At 47.4% G+C, this 27,199-nt stretch overlaps 1 protein-coding gene and 1 non-coding gene across 2 annotated transcripts; both read left to right on the forward strand.

Annotated features, from left to right (window-relative positions):
- Nucleotides 1-27,199, forward strand: LOC144115700 (NPC intracellular cholesterol transporter 2-like). The gene is made up of 4 exons (XM_077650173.1): nucleotides 1-231; nucleotides 9,842-9,940; nucleotides 13,554-13,732; nucleotides 27,094-27,199. The coding sequence occupies exons 1-4, from the start codon at nucleotides 132-134 to the stop codon at nucleotides 27,175-27,177; spliced, it is 462 nt and encodes a 153-aa protein (XP_077506299.1). The 5' UTR covers nucleotides 1-131; the 3' UTR covers nucleotides 27,178-27,199.
- Nucleotides 5,986-6,059, forward strand: TRNAT-GGU (transfer RNA threonine (anticodon GGU)). The gene has a single exon. It is a non-coding gene; the product is annotated as a tRNA-Thr (tRNA).

Below are 27,199 nucleotides of genomic sequence, written 5' to 3' on the forward strand. Positions count from 1 at the left end.
CTTCCTCTAGCTTGCGTGTCGTCCAAAGGCCGATAATCGACTGCCGTAGTGGCGGCGGTGTCGACGGCTCTCGCGGTTAGATTGCGCGCCGTGGCCGTCACCGAAGGACGCGCAGAAGCCAACCAGTCGCGATGGCTGACGGACGCTGCTGCCTTTTCGCCGCCCTGCTGCTCGTCGTCTCTGCTGGCCTCGCGGCGGCCGTGTTCGACGTTGTTCAGCACGAGAAATGCGGTGCGTATGCGGGCCCAGACGATCGCGGATGCGAGCTCGCAGTTTGCCCATTTGCGAGCTGTCGGCAAAATTTTCGCTCTGCGTTCGCGGAGACAAACGCTTTGGATTTCGCTGAACATGTTGCGTAACTCATTGCCTGCCCAGCTAACGGCTGCTTTTGCGTCACTGTCAGGAAGTATGCGAGGTTCGAAGATGAGAAAAGCTTGTCCACGCCAGAATTGCCCCGCGTATAGTTAGCCGGTGTTCTGTGCGCAAAAGGCTTCAAGTATGGGCGAAGTTAGGGCATATGAGTAAACCTACAAACCCTGCATAGTACCGCTGTCGAAACAGCGCTGGTAATGGAGCAGAATAGTTCAATGTTGTGGTCACGTTGGCAATCGCAGAAGGCTTCAAGGTTGTCATCGCTACTGTTGCTAGTGGCTGAGTTCCTCTATGTCAACGACACGAACACATCAGCCCCTTATTAGTAATGCTCCCATTATATTTACGCGGCAACCAGAACGAACAGCTCATCGGTTATGAATGGTGTAGCAGACGTCTAGCCGATTCTATATTGATCCCGTCCGTGTGAAAGAAAGTTAATCTGTCATACGTTGCTGGCTTCCACAACACAAGCGCTGGCAAGAAGAGATTTGAACCAGTTCTTAGTACGCTGAAACTGCAAGATATATTATGCCTAAGGTATATGTAATAATAATAATTAGTTTTTGGGGAAAGGAAATGGCGCAGTATCTGTCTCATATATCTTTGGACACCTGAACCGCGCCGTAAGGGAAGGGATATAGGAGGGAGTGAAAGAAAAAAGGAAGAATAGGTGCCGTAGTGGAGGGCTCCGGAATAATTTCGACCACCTGGGGATCTTTAACGTGCACTGACATCGCACAGCACACGGGCGCCTTAGCGTTTTTCCTCCATAAAAACGCAGCCGCCGCGGTCGGGTTTGAACCCGGTAACTCCGGATCAGTAGTCGAGCGCCCTAACCACTGAGCCACCGCGGCGGGGCCAGGTATATGTATGGTCCGAAAGGGAAAAAATGAACAAGGTTTGTCTTTCATTGGCTTTATGAAAACACCTACTACTTAGCTACAGATACTGTGGACTGAAGAATTCTGTTAAGCAAGATAAAGGGCGCCTCAAGAGATACGGTCTTCATATCGTGTCCAGGTGCTTAAATGATGTTGATCCTAAGTACCTCGTACGTATAATTGGACGAGTTTGTTTTCTTGGTGTGTACAAGTAAGTGCATGAGGTTAGTTTTTGGTTCTGTGTTATGTCTGGATGGCTATTCTGCTAGCACGACACTGGCGTGTCGTCCTTGCATAATCCACGTGACGTTACAGGCAACTTCGCTGCTTTAACGTTCAGTTCCTGCCGGTAAGAACGAGAAGCTTGTACCTGTTCTGTGTATTACTAAACCCTGAACATCGGCCACAATAACTGGGGGGCCAACCCCCTTCAGCAGGTTGGCAGAGCAGTGCGTGCCGATTTTAAGTGGTTCCCATACTGCATTATATTGAAAACATTGTATATTGTGTTGGGGGTGACGATTTCGCTGATTTACACAAACCTGACTGTGTGCCGATAACAACGTAAGACATTACCACACCATCGTGCGGATGAAGTTCAGTGTTGCGACGTGAACAACTCGAGGTTTTTGCGGCAAGCCTTTGGCAAGCGTGCCAAGTTTACGGGCGGCTGGAAGCGCGGCGACAGAGTGCACAACTTCATCCGAGCGCAGTCTCACAGTCTCTATTCTTTAGAAGTAATCAATGTTTTTAGGGTGCATTAAAATTCCGTGATTTTATACGAAGCGGCGCAGTGGTTTCCAGTTTTGTCCGCGACATGAAGTTTGTACGCATGGCTGAGAAGAATGGCTTAGTTTTTTTATTTTTCATTTTATTTTCTGCGCAGCATCATCGCGTATATATTCGGCGCCAATGAAGCGTCATTGCACTTGTATGTGGCACAGGCAGCGGTTGATGCACGACGACTAATAACACTCTCTGGCTGGAACACCTTACAAATATGCACGACATTCTGCAAACAACCACAGGTGCGCTTTACATGCACAAAAAACAAAAATTTCATTGGCATGAAACAAAAGCACATTCAGCTAATTCTTCAGACAGAGCTATGACCCTGTGGCTGGTTCTGGCATCATGGTTCGGGTGTAACAAGCTAGCTAGGTTGAAACGCACGACTCTTCCTCTCGGTGCCCAGTGCAGTCGCGCAGATCACGTCATCCGCGAATCACTGGGAACTGGGCAGGTCTGGATCCCTGAACTCGTAAGACGAGTTGACCGCACACAACACCACTGCACCGTGCAAAAGCATGGCGCCCGCTTTATCGCAGATGTTGTTCAGGGCACCAACTTCAAATGAAATTTGGATTTAGACTCGTGATGATATCAATGTTTGCTACTAGATATAGTTACGACTACGTCTTTCTTGTTGTAAGTGTAAGCCTTGTAGAGTGATGGGCAACTCCTTCTGTTTAATGTATTCCGCTTTCTCCCTAAAACTATTTCATCGACCAGACGCAGCGCCAAGCGGACACTTCAGACTGCTGCAAGCTCGACAATGCGCCGCTACTGCAGCGTAAATAGCACTTGCGATTTGTGAACGACCGCGCAGCCAGCAAGCACACCGTCCAGCACATGGCTCATGAGGCCACGGAAACTTCGTTCGTATTCCGTGACCTCATGCCACCACGGAAACTTCATACATACTTTAGCGATTGTCGGGGCTGCATTCAACCGTGTCAATGAGCTGAAAATGGTTGTGCACTCCAGCGTCTGCTTCCATTGGTATTTTCGGCAGCTATCACACCATGCAAAAAACAAGTAGATATTTCAACAACAAATATCTCGTAAATGAGAAAACTGACGACCTCGCCCTATGGCCGTCTTTGGGAAAGCACGCTAAGCAGTGCACGTGAACTCATCTTTTTCAGGTTTGTACGAAACCCAAGTACAGCGGCAGGTGAATTAGGCTACAAACACGTGACCAGCTAGGTTTTTTTCTGCCCCTCTTTGGCCACAATCGGAAGAAAGACGTATCTATCAGCCTTCACTTTACAAATACGAAAGCGCAGGCTATATATAGTAAAGCTGATGTTTGCTGTCTTCATTTGGAAACTCAAACCACAGAAATGATAAGCACATGCGCACTATTCAACGGCGCATATAACTTGAGAGTGTCTCCTCACATTGAATATGGTTGTCCGCGTACAAAAACGCTCTACGTGCTTGAACCCATGGTACATTGCCTGCTGGGTGACACTTGAGATGAAACGGAGCCGACTTTCAGGCCTGTCAACGGGAATGTGAGCTGTTTGTTTATTTTGCGCTTCTAAAGTAGCTTACACACTTTTCACTAAGACTGGCATTGTCGATGTCATCTGTTTTTATCACTTTTGCTCGTGCTAGCATGGGAATGCGGTATACGAACACAATAGACCTCACGTGTAGAGTTTTAACAGCCGTGGAGTGGTTGCACTTTCTGGAAGTAACTGCATGCTGTTTCTTAAACCTCCCTTTCAATAAAGACGCAGACGCGGGCACTGTGCTCAATGTATACGACTACAGAACGACGCGACTCTTTGACGTCAGGTGTCCTCCAAGAAAGCGCTTTTGGATTACGAATTCTTTTCTTTGAGGTATCCGAACGAGGTGGTTTCCTAAACAAACAAGGCCATCTTACATGCCGTCAAACAAGTGCTATGTTCTCTTTGGACTTCGTAAGATACATTCCACAGCATACAAAAACAGCGTACTTAGCGTCACACCAGAACACGGGCATCACAAACTGAGCACAGGGCACAAATGTCATTAGGCAGAAATCTCCTGTTACACTGCATGCAACATATAGCATTAATATCTGCTCGTTTCTGCCTCACGGCTCTCGCCGGCAAAACAGAGTTCTGCTAATACGACGTCGCAGCGTCTATGCTACTGCAATCAATTTTCGCTTGTGCATAATAGCGAAGAGAATGTTTCTTCCTTCCAAGCACGCTCTCTAAAATTCTCCATAGCCATATCAATCGCCTATCAAGAAAAGTGTTCTTTTTCAGGGATATCCTGAACAGTTACTACCCGACACACTGCAAGCACTGTAAAATGCATACTAAAATATTTAACAAGCAAAGACTTACTCAACGTTCACTGATAAGGGCAGAGACCCACTCTTGAAACGAATAAGCTGGTTGGGAGCGCTGCTATGCTCGAATTCGGCAGCCGTAGCAACCGTTCGATGTTTGTGGACTCATGAAGAGGCAGTAAGAGCCCGGGCAATAAGGAGTGTTTTTCTCTGACTGCAGCCACTGTCCTGGTCGGCGGTGCACATGCTTCGAGCGCACGATCTGTTGCCATAAAAGGACTGACCCTAACAACATGCACGGGGCTTTGTGAGCCTTCTCTTTCTCTCGCTTCGCTCTGAGTGAAGGCGACAACCGCTTATTTTATCAGTGCTGCGCAGTGCGCTGACTAAGGGAAAGTTTGTAAGCCTTAGCGACGTGGGGTCTTTTTTTTGCAGCTTTTTTTTTTCACGATAAGGTTAGCGCCCTCTCCAGTTCCCTCGCCGCCTCTTTGCCCGTCCGTCAGCTAAATCGTCTGTGTTGTCTGCCGGAGGTTTTGCCGCACTGTCAGCGCCAAACGCTGTTTCGCTGCGTCTATTCGTGAATCGCTTTAAGGGTTCTTTTTTTTTTATTCGTGCGAGGGTTCTTGACAAGCAGCGAGTTGCAGTTGGCTGATGCGGCGAAAGCATTTAAAGCAGCTCGTGCGTAAAACAAAAAATGGAGCCACATGATCAGCGCTCACTTTCTCGGGCGATAGTGACGTATAGCTCAATGTATCTGAGTTAGAATTCATTTTAAGCTGAGCACACAGAGACCTGAGGACACATTCTAGCAAAATGCGATAAGCTTATGTGCAAAGTGTATTAACATCATTACTCTACAGCCTTCGTTAGAAGCTGCAGGCCATACTCAATAATGCATTATTACGCGACACTGAGGTTAACCTTATGCACATTTTATTCTCACCAAACTAGATTTTTAGCTTCTTTGGCCGCTTTTGATGTTCCTTCAGCAGTAAAAGATGTTTCTATTTTGGACAAATTTGGGGTCAAAAATGCGATACTTCTTTTTGCTCCTACCCGATTCAAACTCGGGACATTATTGATGGCGTTACGTATATCAGGAACTCCGCGATTCACAAATAATGTGAACGGCCATGTGATCGAGAATACAAGTTTTGCAGCCCCACTCTAAAGAAAAAAGAACAGCTCTGTCCTTCATCGCATTTGGCGTGTGAAATTTCCTCATGGTAGCAACACGTGTAATACATTTTTGTGGCCTCTTAAGTTCTAGAAAGCTGCCCTTTCAATTAAAATTTAAGTTCTTGTCAGTGTTTCTTTAATGAAGTCTACGCAGAATTTTCATTCCATTTTATTTTCTTTGGATTGACGTGCAAGACATTAGAAAACATGGGAGTAATTACTCATTGACATCCACCCAACGGCAAGCTTATGGTAGGGCGAGAGCGAATTGATCGATAACTCGAAGTGGGAACAGTGTTGGTTTAATGTTCCTTAGGGGAATCCCCCAAGGTGGATTAAATGAGTAATTAGTAATAAGCAATTACTCCCTTATTACAAATTTACTCCACCTTGGGGGATTCCCCTAAACATTTGACCAACACTGTTCCCACTGCGAGTTATTGATCAATTCGCTCTCGCCCTACCATAAGCTTACTGTCCCGGCTAGCTCAGTTGGTAGAGCGACTGCTCCGGTGAAGCGGTGGTCCCGGGTTCGAACCCCGGACCAGGACGAATTTTTCTTTAGCTGGGAAGTTTCCGAGAAAGCTGTATAGCTTTCCTTTGTAGCCGTGTGGCTGCGCTTGGGTGGATGCCAATGAGTAATTACTCCCTTTTTAGAAAACATGGGTCAACACATGCAAGTCGCCTACGTCCGGCACATAATCCTGTGGATCTTTTTTTCTCCCCGATGTTGCTTCGAATTCGCCTTCGGCACTTCGAATAGTAGTTGTGACGTCAAAATTAGGTTAAGGTCACTTCAGGCATTACAGAAACTGCAGTAGCTGTTTGTTCACTTGCTGTTATTTCGGGTCCTGGGCAGGCCAGCGTAAGAGCTTCAGCTAGTTAAATCGACAAAGCAGTGTTACATGTTCCAGTTTCTGCATGCCTCATGTTATTCCAAATTTACTTGCGACGTGACAGCTGTCATTCGCGTGCCGAAAACGAAACTGAATATGAATTACAATGCATTATGTCTGTAAAATTCGTTGGGATGTGGCAGCTCAGCTATCGATCTTGTTTTGGGCTCGCGGCGCTGTAGACGCTAACAGATTGTGAGAAGTGAAAGCCAGATTTGTTGCCTAACACTTCCAGAGTGCATCGGGTGCCAAACAGCCGCACTGCTCACTGACGGCCACGTGAAATGTTGTCAAGAAACCTTTGAAAAATACTGAACATACGTCAAGTAGCGCAAATTGTAAGCACTGCTCAAGCGGGCTTTGTACCTTACTTGTACACTCATCGTTCGACCAGAAATCTTCAGCTTACGACTAATGCTTTAGAAGCGCGCTTACGGTTTTCGAGCTGAGCTCAACACTTCCAAATTTCCGCACGTTTGCTGCCATGAGGCTGAATCAAAAATTTCAACCGCAGAAGCAGGTGACTTTTCGGCACCTTTCGGAATCCTCTTTATTTGCTTTGCGTTAATAACGTAAAGAAGAGCACTAAATCATTTGAGTCCCGCCGTGATATAGGCAAGAACGTCGACGTCTGTATTTCCCAGCCTTTTCCGTATTCAGTCAACCATTACTAGCGTCTGTACTTAAGCGGGGACAAATTCCTTTGCCAACGTGACGCCATGTGCTGTCACATGCGATAGCAGGAATATAACAGTGCGCTCGAGCAGTAGCACTGGCTAGGGTAATAATCTTCCAGTAATTCTAACTTTTTCAAAGTTTTATTTGTTCATTAACAGGCAAAAGTCTTGCTAAATTTGACCTGCATAAAAGTGCCAGAGAACTGAAAGTACTGCTGCTCAGTCTTAAGGGAGTCAATCCGTCTGGCAACTTTACGCTCTGAAAATTTTATGAAATCTTGAATTTCGCAACCTTATTGTAAATTGTAATTAACTTTTCGCTTTAGCCGCCGCGGCGGCTCAGTGGTTATGGCCTTTGGCTGCCGAGTCCAAGGTCGCGGGACTCGCATTTCGCCTCCACCGGGATCGGATCCCGGTGGAGGCGAAATGCGAAAGTGCCCGTGTGATATGCGGTGTCAGTGCATGTTAAAAAAAATGCCATGTGGTTGAAATAAACTTAGATCCCTACGTTCGTCTTATCCCACGTGCAGCGTCGGGTCGTTAAACCCCACATACCAGAAGTCAGGCGCAATTTTTAGTGACGAAGAAGAGCGTAAGCGAACAGGCAGCTTTTGCCTTTTGAAGGGGCTTCGCGCCGACCTGTGCGCTGGACACTGGCAGTGCGGACGTGATGCCTGCCACCGACTCTCTTCAAAAGACGCAGTGGCAGGGCATCTTTAGCAGCCGACTGCGTGAAGCTTACGAAAAAAAGTTCCCTTGACGAGGGACGCTTGGCACGTGGGGTGAGCGTGCGAATGTTAGAAAAACGGAGGGACGCCAACCACCGCTCCCCGGTCGGTTTTGGCACGCCGCCACGCCAGCAGTGCCGTCAAGTGTATTCCTTGGCAGCAATTTGACGTTGGCGGTGAGGCGGCGAGCTGGCAGCTTTGTCGGTCGCGTGGAATTCGTTGGCGCGCAAAAATTAACTGCGTCTTAATTTCCACCGCGGCTTTCTGTTACTTGTTCAAAGGTTACCCCGCATTTCCCGACGGACTTGCAGCTTCAGTGTTGCAGCTTTAGAACAAATTTCCCCGTTTCCATTGCACACTTCTATATCCGAAAGCAGATTCCATTCAGCTTTGATTGCGGAGGCAAGGCTGTGGGCGCGAAAGCGCGTTTTTTTTTTAAACAGTTAATGCATGAAAAGTTATTGGCTAGTCACTTACAGTGCGCTTGCCACAAAAGTTAAATGCATTTCCGTGCGTTGTAGAGTAATTCTAGTGGTAGTTTAGAAACGGGCGGAGAGCATGGGTTAAGCGCGTAATGAAAATTCGTCCTGCTTATTCGGAGAAAGAATGGTAGGGAAAAAAGAAGCGTCATTCGTTCTACACAAATTACGACCACGCTCGCTCGCTCACTCACTCACTCACTCACTCACTCACTCACTCACTCACTCACTCACTCACTCACTCACTCACTCACTCACTCACTCACTCACTCACTCACTCACTCACTCACTCACTCACTCACTCACTCACTCACTCACTCACTCAGTCACTCACTCAAAAAGCACTAAACATCCATATGTGTTGCTTCGCGTCGATGTTGAGAGGCAATAATCACATACAGCGTACAACGCACACTACCTTCAGTTATCAGTGTTCAAGTTTGTTTTCAGTCCCTTTCTAACGTACGTGAAGCATTTGGCGTGCGGCGGGAGGAAATGCATTCAGTACGCAACGAAAAAATTCAAACTTACGCACCCCTGAAAACTTTTTCTCAGCGGAACCGCGAGCGCGGCTACTCGGGAAGAATACCAAGAGTGAATAAGCCTACAGGTTCCGGCTGTTACACACAGCTATCGTAGGCAGAGGCCTATTTTAAGTACAGACTCGCACCTAATTTCTTGCATTTTGCGATTGGGTAAGGCTAAGAGGTAGTGAATTGGTGTTGCTTCTCGAACCTGTACGAGTGGTGATAATTTTTTTTCGAGTGGGCTGTCTTCTTTCCTTCATAACCTGGCGCCATGTAGACGTCGAATTCGTGCAGAAGCACCATCGGCAAAGACCCGGGAACCCTGACTGCTGCTAAAAAGCCAGTCATGCGATGTGCACAGCTTTCTCACTCGTCTGGGAAAATCCCTGCTTATATGCGTTTCACACACGTGCATGGCGACACGCACGAGTACAGGAATCGACGAGAGACAGCCTTGGCCGCTAGAGGAAAAACGCTGATCAGATCCTTCGTCGAAACATTGCTCAAGCCACTGTGTACAAGGACGTGAATCCTGCAATGGCTTTGGAAACAAAATAAAAATACAAGTGTGCAAGGTTTTGCCGGCGGCCTGTTTAGTTGTCCATGCGTTCGGCGTTGAGCACACACGACTGTTACATATTTTGTGGTCCTGTTCGATTGTGTGAGTCAGAAATAAATTCTGTATCCAACCAAACGCAGACGCTTTCGCCTCTCGGAAATGCTGTTGCTCGTCTCCAACGCGGTGGTTTATGACTTTAAAATTGAAACATTATGTTTTAAGTACGAGCGGGTTGAAATTCCTGAAAAAGTCTGCAACGTGTTTTTGCCGCGTGTGTGTTAATCGCGCAAACGGCACACGCCGCGCTGTGCGGCTTGCGTGCAGACAACAGACATGAATGCTCCCAGTATATTGATATAAGCTTGTGCTCTGGCGGGCGTTTAGTTGCGCGCTTATACGCGCGCATTCTCATGCACGAGTGCGTTTCAGGCTTAACTGAGGATTTTGCCCTCTCTTTAAAATCGCAGGAGGCGAGTTCTCGGAGATCCGGATTGATCCCTGTCCGCAACTCCCGTGCCATTTTCAGAAGGGCAAGCCGCTCAAGCTGCAGGTTGACTTCGTCGCTGGTCGGTAGTTGCTCACCGTTAATACTTTGGCATGCTCTCCTTTTGAGCAGTTTTATTCTTGCTTCGTGAGCGCGTTGCATGAATTCTCTGTTATTTCATGTGAAGAGCCTAACGATTGTGCTTCCAGCCCTGGGGAGAGTTCTCTTTGAACGATAACATCCATGAGCACTATAGTAACTGGTTTTCAGGTACTTAAATCTAAAGAATAAAATTAAATTCAAATGACTATCCCGCATGCAAGTACCCAAAAAAATTTTTTTTGATAGCATTTGACGAAGGATGAATGCGTGGGGACCCACGAATGTACTGTAAAGCACAGTCGCGCAGGGCGTTCACGCCTAACTATTCTGTGAGGTTCGATTTGGTGACAGACGCTTGTCGGACCTTCATTGAGTTTTTTGTTCCTCTAAAGCATATTATATACCTCATGGTTTCATGCTGAAATGCAGCCCTGTTACTAAGAAATGTAACTTATTTAACTCAGCAAGTGAGCAAGAATGGTTCAGTACACGTTCCTTGGCTTGTTGGTTCGCACTTGAGGGGAAAAAGGAGCTGTAATCAGAGACACGGACGTACAAGTTCCCACATTTATGCACAGCAAAGTCTACATAGTGCCAACAAGCTGATACCTTAACGAGCGCCTACGTGATCGCGAGATTTCGTTGAGCAAAAAAAAAAATTAACGCACTCAAGATATCTGACCACTTTCGAACCTGCACGGGTAAGTCTCGCCTCACCTGGATTCCCTGCGTGTCTGAACGCAAATTATTATTGAAGTGTCGAGATAAAACTGCATGTGAACATGATGAAGTGGCTTGTGTCAAGACAATAGGAGAAGATAGTAGCAGTGATACTTTGTGGTTTTACGCAGGAGTGAGGTGTTTTTTTTCTTGATGTTTTCATAACCTTGAGAGGATTGTGATCTCTTACTTTGATAGCCTTTTGAAACTTAACGTCCATCCCGTTCTCTCACTAAGCCCTTCTCACTCTCTCTCACTCACTCCTCACTCTCACTAAGCCTCACTAAGAAATTTATTAATAAAGCGCTTAGAAGTTTTGCGATCTAGCCTTTTTATGCGACAGCATTAGACTTCGCATCATTCGATTTTGCGTCCTGAGTCTGTTGCAAAAGTCGCTGATTGGTCTAGAGGTCACGTAACCTTGGGACGTCGTCATAACATGCCACCGTGGGAGCTTGGAAATAAAAATAATGCAGATAAGTTCAGTCGAGCTGCGATCTGTCCAACGCGGGGCGAAAATTCTAAACTGAAAAGAAGGGGGCGCGGAGCACCGGGAAAAAGTGAGATAAGCAGGTTGGACCAGATTCTCTCCAGATTCGCTCAGCGCATGATTGAGTGTGTGCAAGTAAAGATACGAAGACAGTGACATCATTGTGTTTCGGGTGAAAGAACTGACACAAACGCATAAACATGCAGCAGTAACGTTGCTTCTCAAGCTGTCGCACTCCACTCTTAACTTGACTTAAGCGTCCGCACAGTCTTTGTTTTGTATCGCAAGTTTATCGGAACAATAAGCGCTCTTGGCGCTAAAAGGCGGTCTGCTTCGCAGCGAATCCACAGTGCACGCATATACACGCAGGGTAGCGGAAGAACCTGGTATGAGCGCACGAAAAGGTATCTAATAAGTGGATACGGCTCGACGAAGCTATTTAATAGCTACTAGGAATGCATGGTGCCTGCTTGTATCTACAGCATATTACACATGAATATGAGACCATGTCAATAACGTGCCCTTTAAGTGAAGAAGCTGTTTTCGCAGCACTCTCATCGCTTTGCTACTGCAAGGAATAGCTTCTGCTGTGCCAATAAGTGCACGAGCTCCAATTCGGAGCTTATTGCAAAACAGTCGTTAAATGTGGCGACTATCTAGAACGTACATTTTGGTCCGCACTCATTTAGCAAATAGCGCACAATTGTCGGCCTCCTTCAATTTCTGGGGAAGCATATCTAAATGAACTAAAAAGACCTATGGTGGAGAAAACATGCTGTATAATAATTTGTATCAGTAACCTGAAGGGTACAAATGCATAAAACAAACTTCCCGGGGGGAAACTAACTATCTATCTTTATTCCCGCGGTTCTTAGTCGTGATATTAGTGCTAATTCCAAAAGAGCGTTACAAAAATACGACATATGTAAAGTAACATGGCCCGCACATCTAAATTGACTGCTACGGGTACCGTTATCCACAATTTGCTAGCACTTGGAAACAGATGCAAACTTAGCTCCTCCGTTTCGATCATAATATGGCAGTCCGTGGGAAATGACCCTTCCTTGGCCTGCTAATCGGTCTACGAGTGAAAGGCGTAGTAAGCGAAACATTCAGGTAATGACAGCGTCATTTTAAAAAATTGCATGCTACCATAGACAGGGACGGAGGAAGAAAGAAACGGACAGGCGCTGAAGTAGTTCTGCGTATTTCTATTTATTTATTATCTCTTCGTTTTAACATTGTTTAATTGCAAGTTAAGCACCTATCCGGTCGTTCCTTGCTGCGTCCCTGTCTTTCGCACCGAGCGTTTTTAAAAATGACAGCACGTGGTCCCGCCCAGCTGTCTCTAAGTTACACTCGCAGCGTGGCGCAGCGGGCGAGGTCCGTGTGTCGTCGAGAGAAGGAAGACGACGGAGAAATACGCCAGGAGACCAAAATGACCGCCTTTGCCTGTCGAGCCTTGAGCTGTGCGATAGCAACGCATATATTAAGTAACCCTGCGCTATCACAAGGAGTCCAAAAGTCTGCACAACGGCGCCTGCCCCCCTCCGTCCTTTCACCATTTTCCTTCATCCTGCCTTCGCCGGGCGCTCTTGCACATAAAAAGCACCAGTTCTATACTCAGCTTTCTCGTCTCGAAGCGGTCGGTCATCCGTGTCAGCGAAGAATCGAAGTGGATTTTACGAAAGGTTAGCTTTTTCGTCAGTGGCGTGGCTAACAGCCTGCCAGGGTGGTACAGGATAGCTCGGAAACATCACTTACCACGTTCAGTGTCGCTGCTCTCGATATGTCATCCACAGATTGTCGATTACCGCAGCAGTGAATTTGGAAAATGGCAGCTGTTGCGAACAGATCATAGAGCTGTATAATGAACTCTTAACACATCTCCAATCAAAACCCTTAATTTGAAACCCAGTGCTCTGGAGCCGGCTCGGCTCCTTCTTCAGGGGTGTTGGGTTTCAAATTAAAAGTTTTGGTTGGAAATGTGTTAGTTTCTTTTAGTCTTCAAGCCCAACCAGACAGGCAAATCTGTCAAAATGTATAGTTTTCAATCACAGAGCAGCCAACGCAGTGATCGTCGCAACACACCCCAAGGTACGCAGTTTTGTGCTTCCTCGAGTCAAACTGCCTGTTCTGGCACCCTTAACACGTGGGCTTCATTCGTGTTCACGCGTGTTCTTAAGCTTGCTTCACTACTTCTTCGCTACCTTCTGTTGCCTTACGCCCCTTCTCGGTGTTTAGCAGTTAACTTGGTACTCAAATCTCCGCAAACCTGTAATCGCAGTTTTAGTTCACGCACATTTGCAGCAGTCGGTGTATCCTTGGTGCAGTATTCGCGTTGCGAGAGACCGACCCTTACACCCGTTCTTGGTGCACGCAGCCGAGAATATCCAGAAACTGGAGATGAAGCTTCGAGGGGAGCTGAGCAACGGAGTGTGGCTGCCGTTCCCTGGCTTCCGCAAGAACGCCTGCAAGAACAACGGCCTTACCTGTCCGCTGGAAGCAGGCAAAAGCTACACGCTCGAGTCCACGCTCAATGTGCTGTCCAGTTTCCCATCGGTACGACATCTCCTGAGAGACTCAGTCTCCGAAATTGGCTCTCATGCGTGTGGTTACTCCCTTGGTATTTTTATTGTTGCTGCAGCTTTTAGTGTCATCTATTGATATTGAAGGCTGCAAAGCTTTAGTGCACGTGGGACCGTAAATTCTGCTGGCTTGGAACAGAGCCTGGAATTCGGATAAGTAGAGCATTGATACCGCGAAGCGTTAAAAATATCCAACCTTCACATTTAGGTGCCTCAGTTGCCACGGAATTAAGCTTTACCTGGCTTCTATGAAGTGTGAAATTCTGTAGGTAATATTACGTGGCCATTGTGGTTACCTCAGGACTACACCAAGAATTCTGTTATGGCAGCCTTTCCTGTATTCTTATTTTGGTTATGTGTTCCTTCCTTGAGATGAAACTATACAAAACGCAACGGTAGAGGGTAATTTGGTTCGGCGAGTTGATTACACGAAAAATTCGTGACCGCAGGAATATATATGGAAAACAGCAGTGCCAACACTCCCTCAAATCTTACTAGTCAGTTCCTTTTGAAAAGACAGTGAAGAAAAATTGAAGTTAATCTAGATTTTTGTATTAGCACCATCGAATAAAAACGAGGCTGTTTCATAAACAAGAGATATCATAAAATATAAAGCTTACATTAAATTTTTTCTATTATATATGGATCAACGCAGTGGACATTTAAAAATAAGTGCACTGCATGCGGTGACGCCAGGTAAGATTTTTGTTTTACAGATGAAAAACCAAGGATTCCACACCTGATTTTTTTTATCGCTACCACTTGGGCACTTTTATACCAAAAGTAAGAGAAAGGCAAAAAAAAATTAAACAGAAGAAATTTGTTCAAGTCAGTGGCAATCGACGTCATGGCCGACGACAACAGTATGATTATGAGTGATGGAAAGAAGTATTACAACTTAAACTCTAACCTAATCACCAATCAAATCGTTTCCTTGTCTGCCAAACAGCGTCGCCAGAGTCGTAAAAGGGAGGAGCTATCGAATAGTATTAAACAGAAAAAGCTGATGCAGTTGTCCTCATTGTCCCTTTGACTATTTCCCTACCGGTGGAAAGCAGGCCATTTCAGGGTGTTGTGCGCAAAACAAAAATATTCAGCCATAATTATGTTTTGCTTTATTGCTGTGCATCATAGTGTAGATAAAAGAGCTCTCGTTTTAATGGCATAATGAAAAAAAGGATATATGTTGCTTCTAAGAAAAAAATTCATTGCTAAAATTGGAGGCTGGCGCAAAATTAAGCAAAATATTAAATATATAGTCAGAAAATAGCTTATGTAGAACGCGTTGTCGGGAGCGTGTTGTCGGGGTGAAGTCATAAAATAGAAGAATAGAAAATTACGTTTATATGTTACTGCGTCCCAAGCGAGTATTAACGCTTACAGAACTATTCCGGCTAATGTTTCCAATGAGTAAAAAAAATAGAAAATTTATCAGGCGCAGTGCTTTCGGCTACTAATGAGTGCATTGCTAAGGGGGACCCAAGGCCGTCTTGCAAATCAATGTGTTCGCTGCAGTGCTGGTGGCACGGGGTCGTTTACAATATGCCCTGTACCTTTAGAGATGCTCGGATGCAACTGCGAAAACGGAAGCGACAGACGGGTACCTGTGTCGATTTTGTTTACACAAAGCTATCGCTTGTATCTACAAAGTCCAGTTTCGATGCTGCATGTGTCCGGCGGCCGGTGTGGACCGGCCTGAAGTGCTAGCGGGCGTGGTACGGCTTCGTGCGTGCGACATGGACGACTTCGGGGGTCGGCCATCTAGAGGAGCGAACTGTACCCTGGGGAAGAACTTCATAGTTCACCTCACTGACTTGGCGGAGCACCTCGTAGGGGCCAAAATATCGGCGTAGAAGCTTTTCGGAGCGCCCACGCATTCGTATTGGGCTCCAAACCCAGACTTGTTCGCCGGGCTGGTAACTAACAGCTCGGTGGCGGAGGTTGTAGCGACGAGCGTTGAGGGCTTGCTGGTGCCGGATGCGCTGTCGGGCGAGTTGGCGGGCGGCCTCGGCGTGACGAAGGAATTGGGCAACACCCATAAGAGATGAGGTACTACTAGTCGGGAGCAACATGGCGTCCAGCATGGTTGTGGCTTCGCGACCATGCACTAAACGAAATGGAGTGAAGCGCGTCGTTTCTTATAGAGCAGTGTTATAGGCAAATGTGACCTAAGGGAGTATGGCGTCCCAGTTGCGGTGGTCTGCGTCAACATACATGGAAATCATGTCGGCGATCGTCTTGTTGAGCCGTTCGGTGAGGCCGTTCGTTTGAGGGTGGTAAGCGGTTGTCTTGCGGTGACTGGTGCCACTCAGGCGCATAACCTCCTGCGTAAGGGCCTAGATGAAGGCCGTTCCTGTCGGTTAAAACGATGGCGGGTGCACCTTGACGAAGCACACTATTTTGAACGAAAAAGTTCGCAATTTCGTCAGCGGTACCACGAGGGACAGCTTTAGTTTCACAGTACCGGCTGAGGTAGTCGGTGGCGACCACAATGTAGCGGTTACCCAGCGAGGACTCCGGAAATGGGCCCAGTTAAGCCCATGCCGAATTGGTGGAAGGAGACTTGTGGCGGATTAATAGGCTGCAGTAGTCCGGCTGGCTTAGTCGGCGCCGTCTTGCGACGTTGGCACTCGCGGCAAGTTCTGACGTAACGCTGGACAATTGAAGCAACCCTGGGCCAGTAGTACTTTTGGCGTATCCGCGCCAAAGTGCGAGAAAAACCCATGTGACAAGAAGATGGGTCATCATGGCACGCCTGCAGAACTTCGTCGCGCAATGCCGCAGGTACGACGAGCAGATAGGCAGCTTCCGTCGGATTGTAGTTTTTCTTATACAGAACGCCATCGCGCAAACAGAATGACGACAGTCCACGTTAGAAGATTCGCAGGGGTGACGCAGCGCTTCCTTCAAGATACTCATTGATTGGCCGTAGTTCACTGTCGTCCCTTTGGTGTTGAGTGAGGATGGACGGGGAGACGGCGCCGAGAAAAATAGAATCGTCGTCGGGATCAGCTCGGTTATCCTCGATAGGAGCACGAGACAGACAGTCGGCATCACTGTGCTTCCTACCGGAGTTATAAACGATAGTGACATCAAACTCTTGAAGGCGAAGGCTCCAGCGTGCAAGCCGTCCCGAGGGATCTTTGAGGTTCGCCAACTAACACAGCGAGTGGTGGTCACTGACGACCCTGAAAGGGCGGCCATATAAGTACGGGCGAAATTTGGTCACTGCCCACACAACGGCCAGGCACTCTTTTTCGGTGGTGGAATAGTTTGCCTCAGATCGTGACAAGGTGCGGATCGCGTATGCGATTACGCGTTCGACACCATCCTGCCACTGCACAAGGACCGCACCGAGGCCGTTGTTGCAGGCGTCTGTGTGCAGTTCAGTGGCGGCTGACTCGTCGAAGTGTCCAAGGATGGGCGTACTTTGGAGACGAGTTCGGAGGTCTTCAAAAGCCTTCTGTTGTTCCAGGCCCCAGAAAACTAAATATTTTGACAGATTTGCCTGTCTGGTTGGGTTTGAAGGCTTATAATAAACTGCAATCTCCAACCAAAAATTTTAACTTTAACCCAACGTTTCGAAGCCCACTCGGCTCCTTCATCAGGGGTGACTGAGGGCAGTAGCTAGCGTCTTTTAAGTATGGAGGGGAGGGGGGGGTGGGGTGAAAACAACGACAGCTGTGTCGCGAAAGGCACAGGGGAGGGGGAGGGGGTTTAGGCTGTTAGTCACACTGGCGCACTGCAGGGAGGTGCTGAATGGCGACTTTCTTTTTTTCGTTGAGTTGAAGAGCGAAGTCCCTGGGCATATACTGGGGGCAGGTTTCCTTCTGTGCGGTTGATATATATCGGGGTGGTTTGGATATGCCAGGATTCCAGAAGGAGCCTTTTGTGGTAACTTCGGTTCCGAGGATGCGCGTTTCTTCGAAGTTGATTCTATGGTCGGAGTCCTCGGAATGTTCGCCTACTGGATTGCGCTCTCTTGGGAATTTGCGGACGTCGTTCTTATGTTGCCGAATTCTTTGTTTGAAATTTTTGGTTTCGCCGATGTAGCTTGCGTCGCAGTCGGCGCATAGAATTTGGTAGACAATGCCTTGGGCTCTTTCTCTCGGCGGCCGGTCTTTGGGAACAGGTAGGCAAAGCGCAACAGTGTTTGTGGGCTTGTGCGCAACCTGGAGACCCGATTTTTTCAAGATTCGGGTGATGGTCTCGCTGACACCTCCGACATAAGGTAAAGTGGCGTATTTTGGTGCTGGCGTTGGTCTTCGTGCGTTGATTTCTTGACGAATGTTGTGTTTTTGATGTCGAATTGTTTTTTGAATAAAGTCTTTTGGATAGCTGTTCGTGATGAGTTCTTTTAATATCGTGCGTTGTTCTTTTTTTCTGTCCAGTTCTGTGCTGCAGTGTGTCTCAACTCTTCTGAACAGCGTCTTGACCACTGATGCTTTATGGATTGTCGGGTGGTTCGAAGAGAAGTGGAGGTGCCGGCCTGAGTGGGTTGTTTTGCGGTATACGGAGAATTGAAGGGTATTGTGCTTTCGGGACACGAGGACGTCCAAAAACGGCAGGGAGTTTTCTTGTTCCACCTCTAGCGTGAACTGAATGTCAGGTTCTACGGAGTTTAAATGACGAAGGAAATTTTGAGTCTCAGATCTTTTGATGACGGCGAAGCAGTCGTCGACATACCTGAGGAAAATCTTTGGTTTCGGGTGGAATGAGTTGAGGGCTCGTTGTTCGATGTGTTCCTTTTTTTAAATTGGCCATGACGACAGGGATGGATGCTCCCATTGGTGTTCCTTTCACTTGTCGGTAGAAATGAACACCAATGGGAGCATCCATCTCTGTCGTCATGGCCAATTTAACCATGTACCACATCGAACAACAAGCCCTCAACTCATTCCACCCGAAACCAAAGATTTTCCTCAGGTATGTCTACGACTGCTTCGCCGTCATCAAAAGATTTGAGACTCAAAATTTCCTTCGTCATTTAACTCCGTAGAACCTGACATTCAGTTCACGCTAGAGGTGGAACAAGAAAATTCCCTGCCGTTTTTGGACGTCCTCGTGTCCCGAAACCACAATACCCTTCAATTCTCCGTATACCGCAAACCAACCCACTCAGGCCGGTATCTCCATTTCTATTCGAACCACCCGACAATCCTATAAAGCATCAGTGATGAAGACGCTGCTCAGAAGAGTTGAGACACACTGCAGCACAGAACTGGACAGAAAAAAAAGAACAACGCACGATATTCAAAGAACTCATCATGAACGGCTACCCAAGAGACTTTATTCAAAAAACCCATCGACGTCAAAAACACGACATTCGTCAAGAAATCAACGCACAGAGACCAACGCCACCACCAAAATACGTCACTTTACCTTATGTCGGAGGTGTCAGCGAAACCATCGCCCGAATCCTGAAAAAGTCGGGTCTCCAGGTTGCGCACAAGCCCACAAACACTGTTGCGCTTTGCCTACCTGTTCCCAAAGACCGGCCACCGAGAGAAAGAGCCCAAGGCATTGTCTACCAAATTCCATGCGCCGACTGCGATGCAAGCTACATCGGCGAAACCAAAAATTTCAAAGAAAGAATTCGACAACATAGAAAGGACGTCCGCTAATTCGCAAGAGAGCGCAATCCAGTATCCGAACATGCCGAGGACTCCGACCATAGAATCAACTTCGAAGCAACCCGCATCCTCGGAACCGAAAGAAATTACCACAAAAGGCTCCTTCTGGAATCCTGGCATATCCAAACCACCCCGAACAATATCAACCTCACAAAAGGAAACCTGCCCCCAGTATATGCCCAGGGGCTTTGCTCTTCAACTCAACGAAAAAAAGAAAGTCGCCATTCAGCACCTCCCTGCAGTGCGCCAGCGTGACTAACAGCCTAAACCCCCTCCCCCGCGCCTTTCGCGACACAGCTGTCGTTTTTTTCCACGCCCCCTCCATACTTAAAATACGCTAGCTACTGCCCTCAGTCACCCCTGATGAAGGAGCCGAGTGGGCTTCGAAACATTGGGTTAAAGTTAAAATTTTTGGTTGGAGATTGCAGTTTATTATAAGGCCCCAGAAGAACGGTTCGGAATCTTTCGTGGGGCGGGTGAGGGGCTCAGCGATCTGGGAGAAGTTCTGCACAAAACGCCGATATTAGGCGCAGAGACCCAGAAAGCGGCGCACGCTTCGCTTATCGGTGGGCACAGGAAAAGCAGCCACGGCGGCTGTCTTATCGGGGTCGGGGCTAATCCCTTTAGCGCTCACGATGTGGCCCAAAAACCAACTCTTCGAAAGCGAAGTGGCACTTGTCGGGCTTCAGGGAAATTCCGGCCGACCGAATTGCTTCGAACACAGCGCGCTGGCGTCTCAGGTGCTCTTCAAACTTATCAGAGAAGATGACAACGTCATCCAAGTACACGAGACAGGACTGCCATTTCAGATCGGCAAGAACGGTATCCATCATCCGCTGGAAGGTTGCAGGAGCCGAGCACAGGCCGAAAGGGAGCACCCGGAATTCGTACAGACCGTCCGGTGTAATAAAGGCGGTCTTTTCCCGGTCGCGTTCGTCCACCTTGATTTGCCAATAGCCGCTGCGTAAATCTAGCGATGAGAAGTACATGGCGTGGCGCAGCCGATCCAGGGATTCATCAGTTCGCGACAGAGGATAAACATCTTTTTTTGTGACTTTGTTTAAACGTCGGTAATCAACACACAACCGTAGGGTTCCATCTTTCTTTGCTACTAGAACAACAGGCGACGCCCATGGGCTCGTCGACGGCTGTATCACGTCGTCCTGGAGCATTTCTTGAACTTGTCGGTGAATGGCATCACGCTCCTTTGAAGAGATCCAGTAAGGCGGCTGACATAACGGCCGCTGGTTGGCGTCGACTATAATTCGGTGCTTATTGAGCGGTGTCTGCCTAACCTTAGAGGTCGAGGAGAAGCAGTCACAGAAAGACTGGATAACGTTTTCGAGGCAGCGTTTCTGATTAGACGGGAGGTTCGGGTTCACGTCAGTTTTTATGGGAGTGGTCGGTGCCTCCACTGATGCCGAGGCTTCGGACAAAGCGTGCTGTCCCGCGAATTCGCCGAGTTCTTCGAAATGCGCAATAACTGTTCTGCCAGGCAAACACTGAGGTTCACAGAAAAATTGGTTACCAAGAGGTCGGTTCGGCCATTGTTCAGCTCGACAATTCCGCGAGCAACACAGACTTGCCTACCAAGGAGCAGCGACATGTTGGTTTCAGCAATTGCACGAGTACCAGTGATGTTTTCGCAATCTACGGTAACAAACATGCTAGCTCTTGACGGGATTAATACGTGGTCGTCAAAGACGCGTAACTTAGTCCCGCGTGGCTCGGGATCGCCGTCACAGGGTGTTGAGTGGAAAATGACACGACCAGCTCCTGAAGGTTGATGACAGCACCGTACTCCCGAAGGAAATCCAAACCTAGTATCAGGTCTCTGGAGCACTCCGATAGCACAGCAAAGCAACCAGGGAAAGTAGCACCGCGGATCTGGATTCGTGACGTGCAGACGCCAATTGGCGTAGCCACATGGCCGCCGGCGGTTCGGATCTGGGGTCCAGACCAAGGGGTCAGCACCTTTATGAGGGCCGTAGCTAGCCGACTGCTTATTACAGAAAAGTCAGCGCCGGTATCCACAAGTGTAGTCACATCGCGATTATCAGCGATTAATGGGATTTCGGCAGACACCAGTCGGTCGCAGCACGTCGTTGTCGTTGAGGTCGTCGGTTGAGGTCGTCGTCGTCGGTCGGATCGTAGCCGCGAATCGTCGGGTGGAGGCTTTTGCCTTGATCCAATAGCGGCGGCCCTACCCCCAGGGGACGCAGTATTCAGTTTTTTCGATGTGGGGACGCGCCTCTGAACTGGCTAGAAAAAGACGGGCGGCTTGGCGAAGAAAACCGCCTTGGGGATGGCGAACGGGACTGGCGTCGCCGCGAGGTCGTTGGCTGCACGTTATCGGACAGATACTGCTCGATGTCCCGCGGCCGTTCTCTGTAGCGTGGTCGAGGTGCGTCAGGTGAAAACCCCCTTAAGCCCATTCTGCGGTAGGGGCAGTGGCGGAGGATGTGGCCGGGCTCCCCACAGTGGTAGCAGAGCGGCCTATTGTTTGGCGTACGCCAAACGCGCGCTTTGCTTATGGTGGACAGGGACTCCTGCGGTACGACGGGTACAGCTGCAGTAGGGTACCGCAGTGAAGGCACAGGAGTGACGGGAGAAAATGCTTGACTGACTGGCCCAGGACGACTTTGTAGTGCTTGACTGTATGTCATCACATAGGGCGCTGGCTGCGCAGCTGGTGGCGAATGAACAGCTCGCCGGACTTCATCTCGGACCACGTCCGGTATGGCAGCGACGCTGGCCTGTGGAGCTTCGAAGCGAAGATTCTCGAGTTCTTCGCGCACCAGGCTCCCCACAAGCTCTCGAAGCTCCTCAGTGGGTAACGAAGTGGGCGTGCAGTGGTGAGCGGCTGCTACACTAGCCTGACGGCCGTATTGCGCGCCCCGTTCTTGCAGAGAACGCTCCATGCTTGTTGCCTCCTTGGCAAAGTAGGCCACCGTTCTTGGCGGATCACGTACCAGTCCGGCAAACAATTGCTCTTTTACGCCGCGCATTAGGTGGCGTACCTTCTTGTCCTCGGGCATAGCAGGGTCGGCGCGATTGAAGAGTCGCGTCATGTCCTCGATGAACATGTCGACGCTCTTGTTCGGCTGCTGCGACCTCGATTGCAAGGCGATTTCAGCCTTCTCCTTTCGTTCGCTGGTGTTGAACGTGGCTAAGAGCTCTCGGCGAAAGATCTCCCAGTTAGTGAATGAAGCTTCGTGGTTCTCATACCACGTCTTGGCCGAGTCCTGTAGTGCGAAGTACACGTTCCGCAATTTGCGCTCGCCGTCCCACTCGTTGAAGCCCGCCACACGGTCAAAGCTGGCCAACCAGACTTCGACGTCTTCAAACCTCACCGTGGAATGATGGGGGCGACCGAGGCGTGTGAAGGACGAACGGCACGGCATTCCCGGAATGCTGACTTGTCTGGCTAGCCGTAGCGGGCGTCATGGCCCTTGCTGGTCTTGCGAGTTGGCCGAACTCTGGTTGTAGGCCTCGCAGGCGGCGGCTCGCCTTGTGGACTGGTGTTGTAGCCACGCGTTGAGAACTGACGTCAAGAGTGTCCTCGAGGCCAGCGTACATGGATCGTTACCCGGCGCCTCCACCAAATTTCACCGATAAACGGTATAAGCACTCGAAACCAGGTTTAATTAGACGTGCTAGGCGTCCAGGACAGCAGGGAGCTCGAGCGAGGAAGAAGACGAAAACCTCTAGCCCCTCAGAGCGCAAGGCATGGCAAGTCCCATCTAAAACAGTTCGGCCGCGGTATGGCGCCACTGGATTGATTGTGACTGGCAATATATATATATATATATATATATATATATATATATATATATATATATATATATATATATATATATATATATATATATACCATCTCGAGGCGGCACCTCCTCTCCCTCTACCCGAGCGGAGCACATTTGGTGGAGCGAGCGGCGATGGCAGCGGCGTCGACGGTGGCGCCATCTGTTGGAGCGCGGCATCGGCTTTGCTAGGCAACGGCGGCTCAAGGTCAGGCCACGAGCATACGGCTGAAGTGCGCGACGAGCCGGAATGTCTCGCTGGCTGGAGTAGTAAAGCTTTCGCTTTAAAAAGAGCTAGCCAAATGAGAAGCGAGCACTACGTCACCTGTACGTTACGCCTTTGTTATGGACTTTCATACATGCCACATATGAATATATTGTTCCGGTTGCTGTTTAGTCGGGGACTAGAAATCACAATAACTTTGTAAACAAATTAATTTCAATGTTTCCAGTCTCAAGGTGCTCTCAACAGTATGCATTATTTAAATATATGCCAGAAAATTCTCATGACACTTTTGTACAGAACATATCCTTTTTGACAAGGCAAAAAGTAACTCTCTATGTGGACATCGCACATTTAAGACGTACTGGGTTGGACAAAAGTTCCCAGGCGACAAGCTCTGCTTTTCTTCAGTATATCCTGGTACTTATGATGCCAATAAAGCTGTCAAGACTCTTTAAGATTAGAACGGCGCTACTTCTAACCTCTAGAGATATTTTGAGCTTCGGGGGTGTCGTACCTGCCTGACTATACTGCTGAGATCCACACCCTGTGGCCTGGAAACTTTTGACCGACCCTGTACATACATGCTATCAATAGAAACTGAACGTGATCTGCATTTTATATCTGGGAAATGAGCAGTTAATTATTCATATATATATATATATATATATATATATATATATATATATATATATATATATATATATATATATATATATATATATATATATGGATGGAGCGTGTACGCCATGTCGCGAACCAGCTGAGGGCTCACTGAACATTGAAGTGAAATGTCATGCATAAGTACTACGGCACGAGCCGATATCTCGCCGCACTGTTTCAATGGAATAAACTGGTCAGGATGTTTTTATTGTGTGTTTGACTTTAAGGGCTCCCGTAAATCATGTTCCATTGTCCACAGCTTTTGCGAAGCCAAGAAGATGCTAGAGATGAGGTTGGCAGGAATGAGGAAGGTGGTGAAGTGCGGATGACCATAACAATCTGCCCCCAAAAGGGCTCCATGACTAGGCAAAATGGCTTCTTCAGGCTCATACTGATGGCTCTAGCAATTATCTACGCGCAAAGACTGACTATGGCGGCGCAATCCTATGAAGGTTGGTTTTGGGCTTAGCTGACCATGTCTAGGATACGGTTTGATGTATTTTGTTCTAATTTGATTTTTTGGCTCCTCGTCTCTGGCTCATACCCGTCACACGGGTACATTCGAAGGGTTTCGATTCGAGAGAGAGCCTTCGAGATTTTCGATCGGTATCGAAACTCGAAGGAGTTGTGCCGTTGCTCCACGGCAAACCCGATCGCCGTCTAGAGTTTCCGCAATCTCACACCAAGCTGTGGCGCCACCGTCGCCGACAAAAATTTTTCAGACATGCTAGCATTGGTTATCCATCACCTTAGGGGTTTAACCTGAAAAGGTTAAAAACACAATGTTTATTCGTTATACTAATATTATTCACTATTGAAATGAACTTCGTTGTCTTGGACAAGCTGTAGTAGCATTCATGCACTTTTGAGGAACCTGGAGTCGGTTGTTTTTGTATCGTTGGCAACTATGGTATTATGCTTTCTTCATTGTTTTGTAGCACAGTCTCTCTATTATTCTGCAAAATAACTTGTATAATTTAAAGTCCCATGTTTTTCAGAGAGGATACTGCAGTTAGTTTATTCCCCAGCGCGCTGCTGTGTGCGCTCCGCGTCCAAGACTGCACGCAGCGCCCGCTCGAGGGCCCTCGAGATCTCGATAGAGATCCACAGTGCTCTGGTGACTCGATAAACTATTGACAAGATGGCCATCGGAGCCTTCCAAGTGACCATGTGGTAGGAGTATTAAGCTTCATACCGCCCTGTCATCACTCGCATCTGCCAGTCGGTGTGGTGGACGATCAGGACAGACTAGCACCCAGAAGAAAAACGCAGTTTTAAAGCACCAGCCGGGGATTCAATTCTTAGAGCGCTGGAACTTTGAGACTTGTGATCATTACATGCAGATAACTTCAGACTAGCAGTTTCATTCGTTCAGTCTTTATTTTCTCTTGGACAGAGAAGGAGACAGGACTAAAAGCTCGTAAGCTTGACAGAGGTTCTGCCCCCTTTATCAACTTGGCAGTACAGTACACAGGCAGAGATTTTCAATTTTCCAAATAAACACTGAAACAAAATAACAAAACACTTTGTAAAAAAAAGCAGCGCTATGCATTGCAGCACAAACATAGGTACTAGAAAAACAAATAACTGGTCACGGGGAAACGAAAAAAAAGTAATAACAGGTATAGGTTTAAACTCAGTGCAATATTACGTAATCTTGCTGAGAAAAAATCGCTTAATAACATCACTTGATTGCTGAAAGGGGTCAAACAATTCTTTGTTCAATTTATTTAATAATACTGGAACAGTATAAGAAAGAGACTGCTCGGTATAATATGCCCTAGGCGTCGGCACTAACCAAATTTCTTTATATCTAGTCTGCAGGATATGCGTGTTTTTCTCAAGTTTTGCCAGATAACTAATATAATGTTCATCACTTTGTGAAGAGCGTTTATATATCATTAAAAGTCTATAATTGTTTAAACTATAGATTGGCAGGATTTCATATTTTAAAAACAAGTCATGTGTGGGGGAACAATAAGACTTCGGTATTTCGTTTTTTATATTAATGTATCTTATCCTTTTCTGACTCCGGTTATCTTTGTACGCATTTCATTCAATGCACGGAGCAAACTGTTTCACGACTCCACACCCCCTATTTCCGATTCGTAGATACGGATATTTATAATGTGATGATAGTATTGCGATTGTGCCCACAATATTCCCAGTGACTGCAGCCAAAGAGTGATTTGCCGTAACGTTTGAAAACACCCGTTCTTTCAGCTTTTAGAAAAACGGGCAATATTCACTGCAACTCTTCTGTCTTTGACATGTGAAGCAGCGGTATTCTATTTAGTAACGTGAACTGGAATGGACTTCATAAAATCAGCCAACCTTTTTCATTACTTTAATCATCACTGCATCCTTCATCAGATCTTCGCCCATTGATGGCCTGAGGCAGTAAATCTCGTTTATATATATAAAAAAAACTCAAATTTGGTGAATTCTTCAAAGTATCATGCAGGAACATGAATCGCAAATTTACAGGTCCTTAAAATAAGTGATGCATATCGCCTGTTGTGACTGATACAAATTTCACTGAACAAACGAAAAGGACAACGAACTCGAACGAGGAACGAATTTACTGCGCAGCAACAAAGAATAGGAACATGCCGGAGCGCTATGGGGCATCCTATAGAGAAAGATGACACGGCCTGAGAGCTCAAAAAGCAATGTGAATGCGCTCCAGGCCTCAGGAATGTCACGTTAACCGCGGGTAGCTAAAGCAGAAGAAATTTTCTATAAAGGTAGCGACTGGGACGACAACAGTATGATAAAAAAGAAAAAAAGCGCGCTGATGGCAGTAAAGGCTCATAATCACTGGGTCAATGTTTTTTACCTTCGATTGAGCGGTAATTCCCGGAATTTGAAATACATTTGACGCACTTAAACGCTGGTAGTACTATTGGCATTAGATTTTTTTTTCGTGCAAATAGGCGGTTTCTGTTTTCAGTGCCTAATTAATGTCTCGCGGGACTTCATTTGTCTTATTGGTGTATTTCACACTTTACAGGTAGACGCCAACGTGGAGTGGAGCATGAAAGGAGACAACAAAACTATCTTCTGTTTCCTTGTGCCAGTGAAAGTTGTGGATTAAAGTTTGCCTATTTTGCCGCTCA

Source organism: Amblyomma americanum, chromosome 1 (genome assembly GCF_052857255.1).
Source record: "Amblyomma americanum isolate KBUSLIRL-KWMA chromosome 1, ASM5285725v1, whole genome shotgun sequence".
Classification (NCBI taxonomy): domain Eukaryota; kingdom Metazoa; phylum Arthropoda; class Arachnida; order Ixodida; family Ixodidae; genus Amblyomma; species Amblyomma americanum.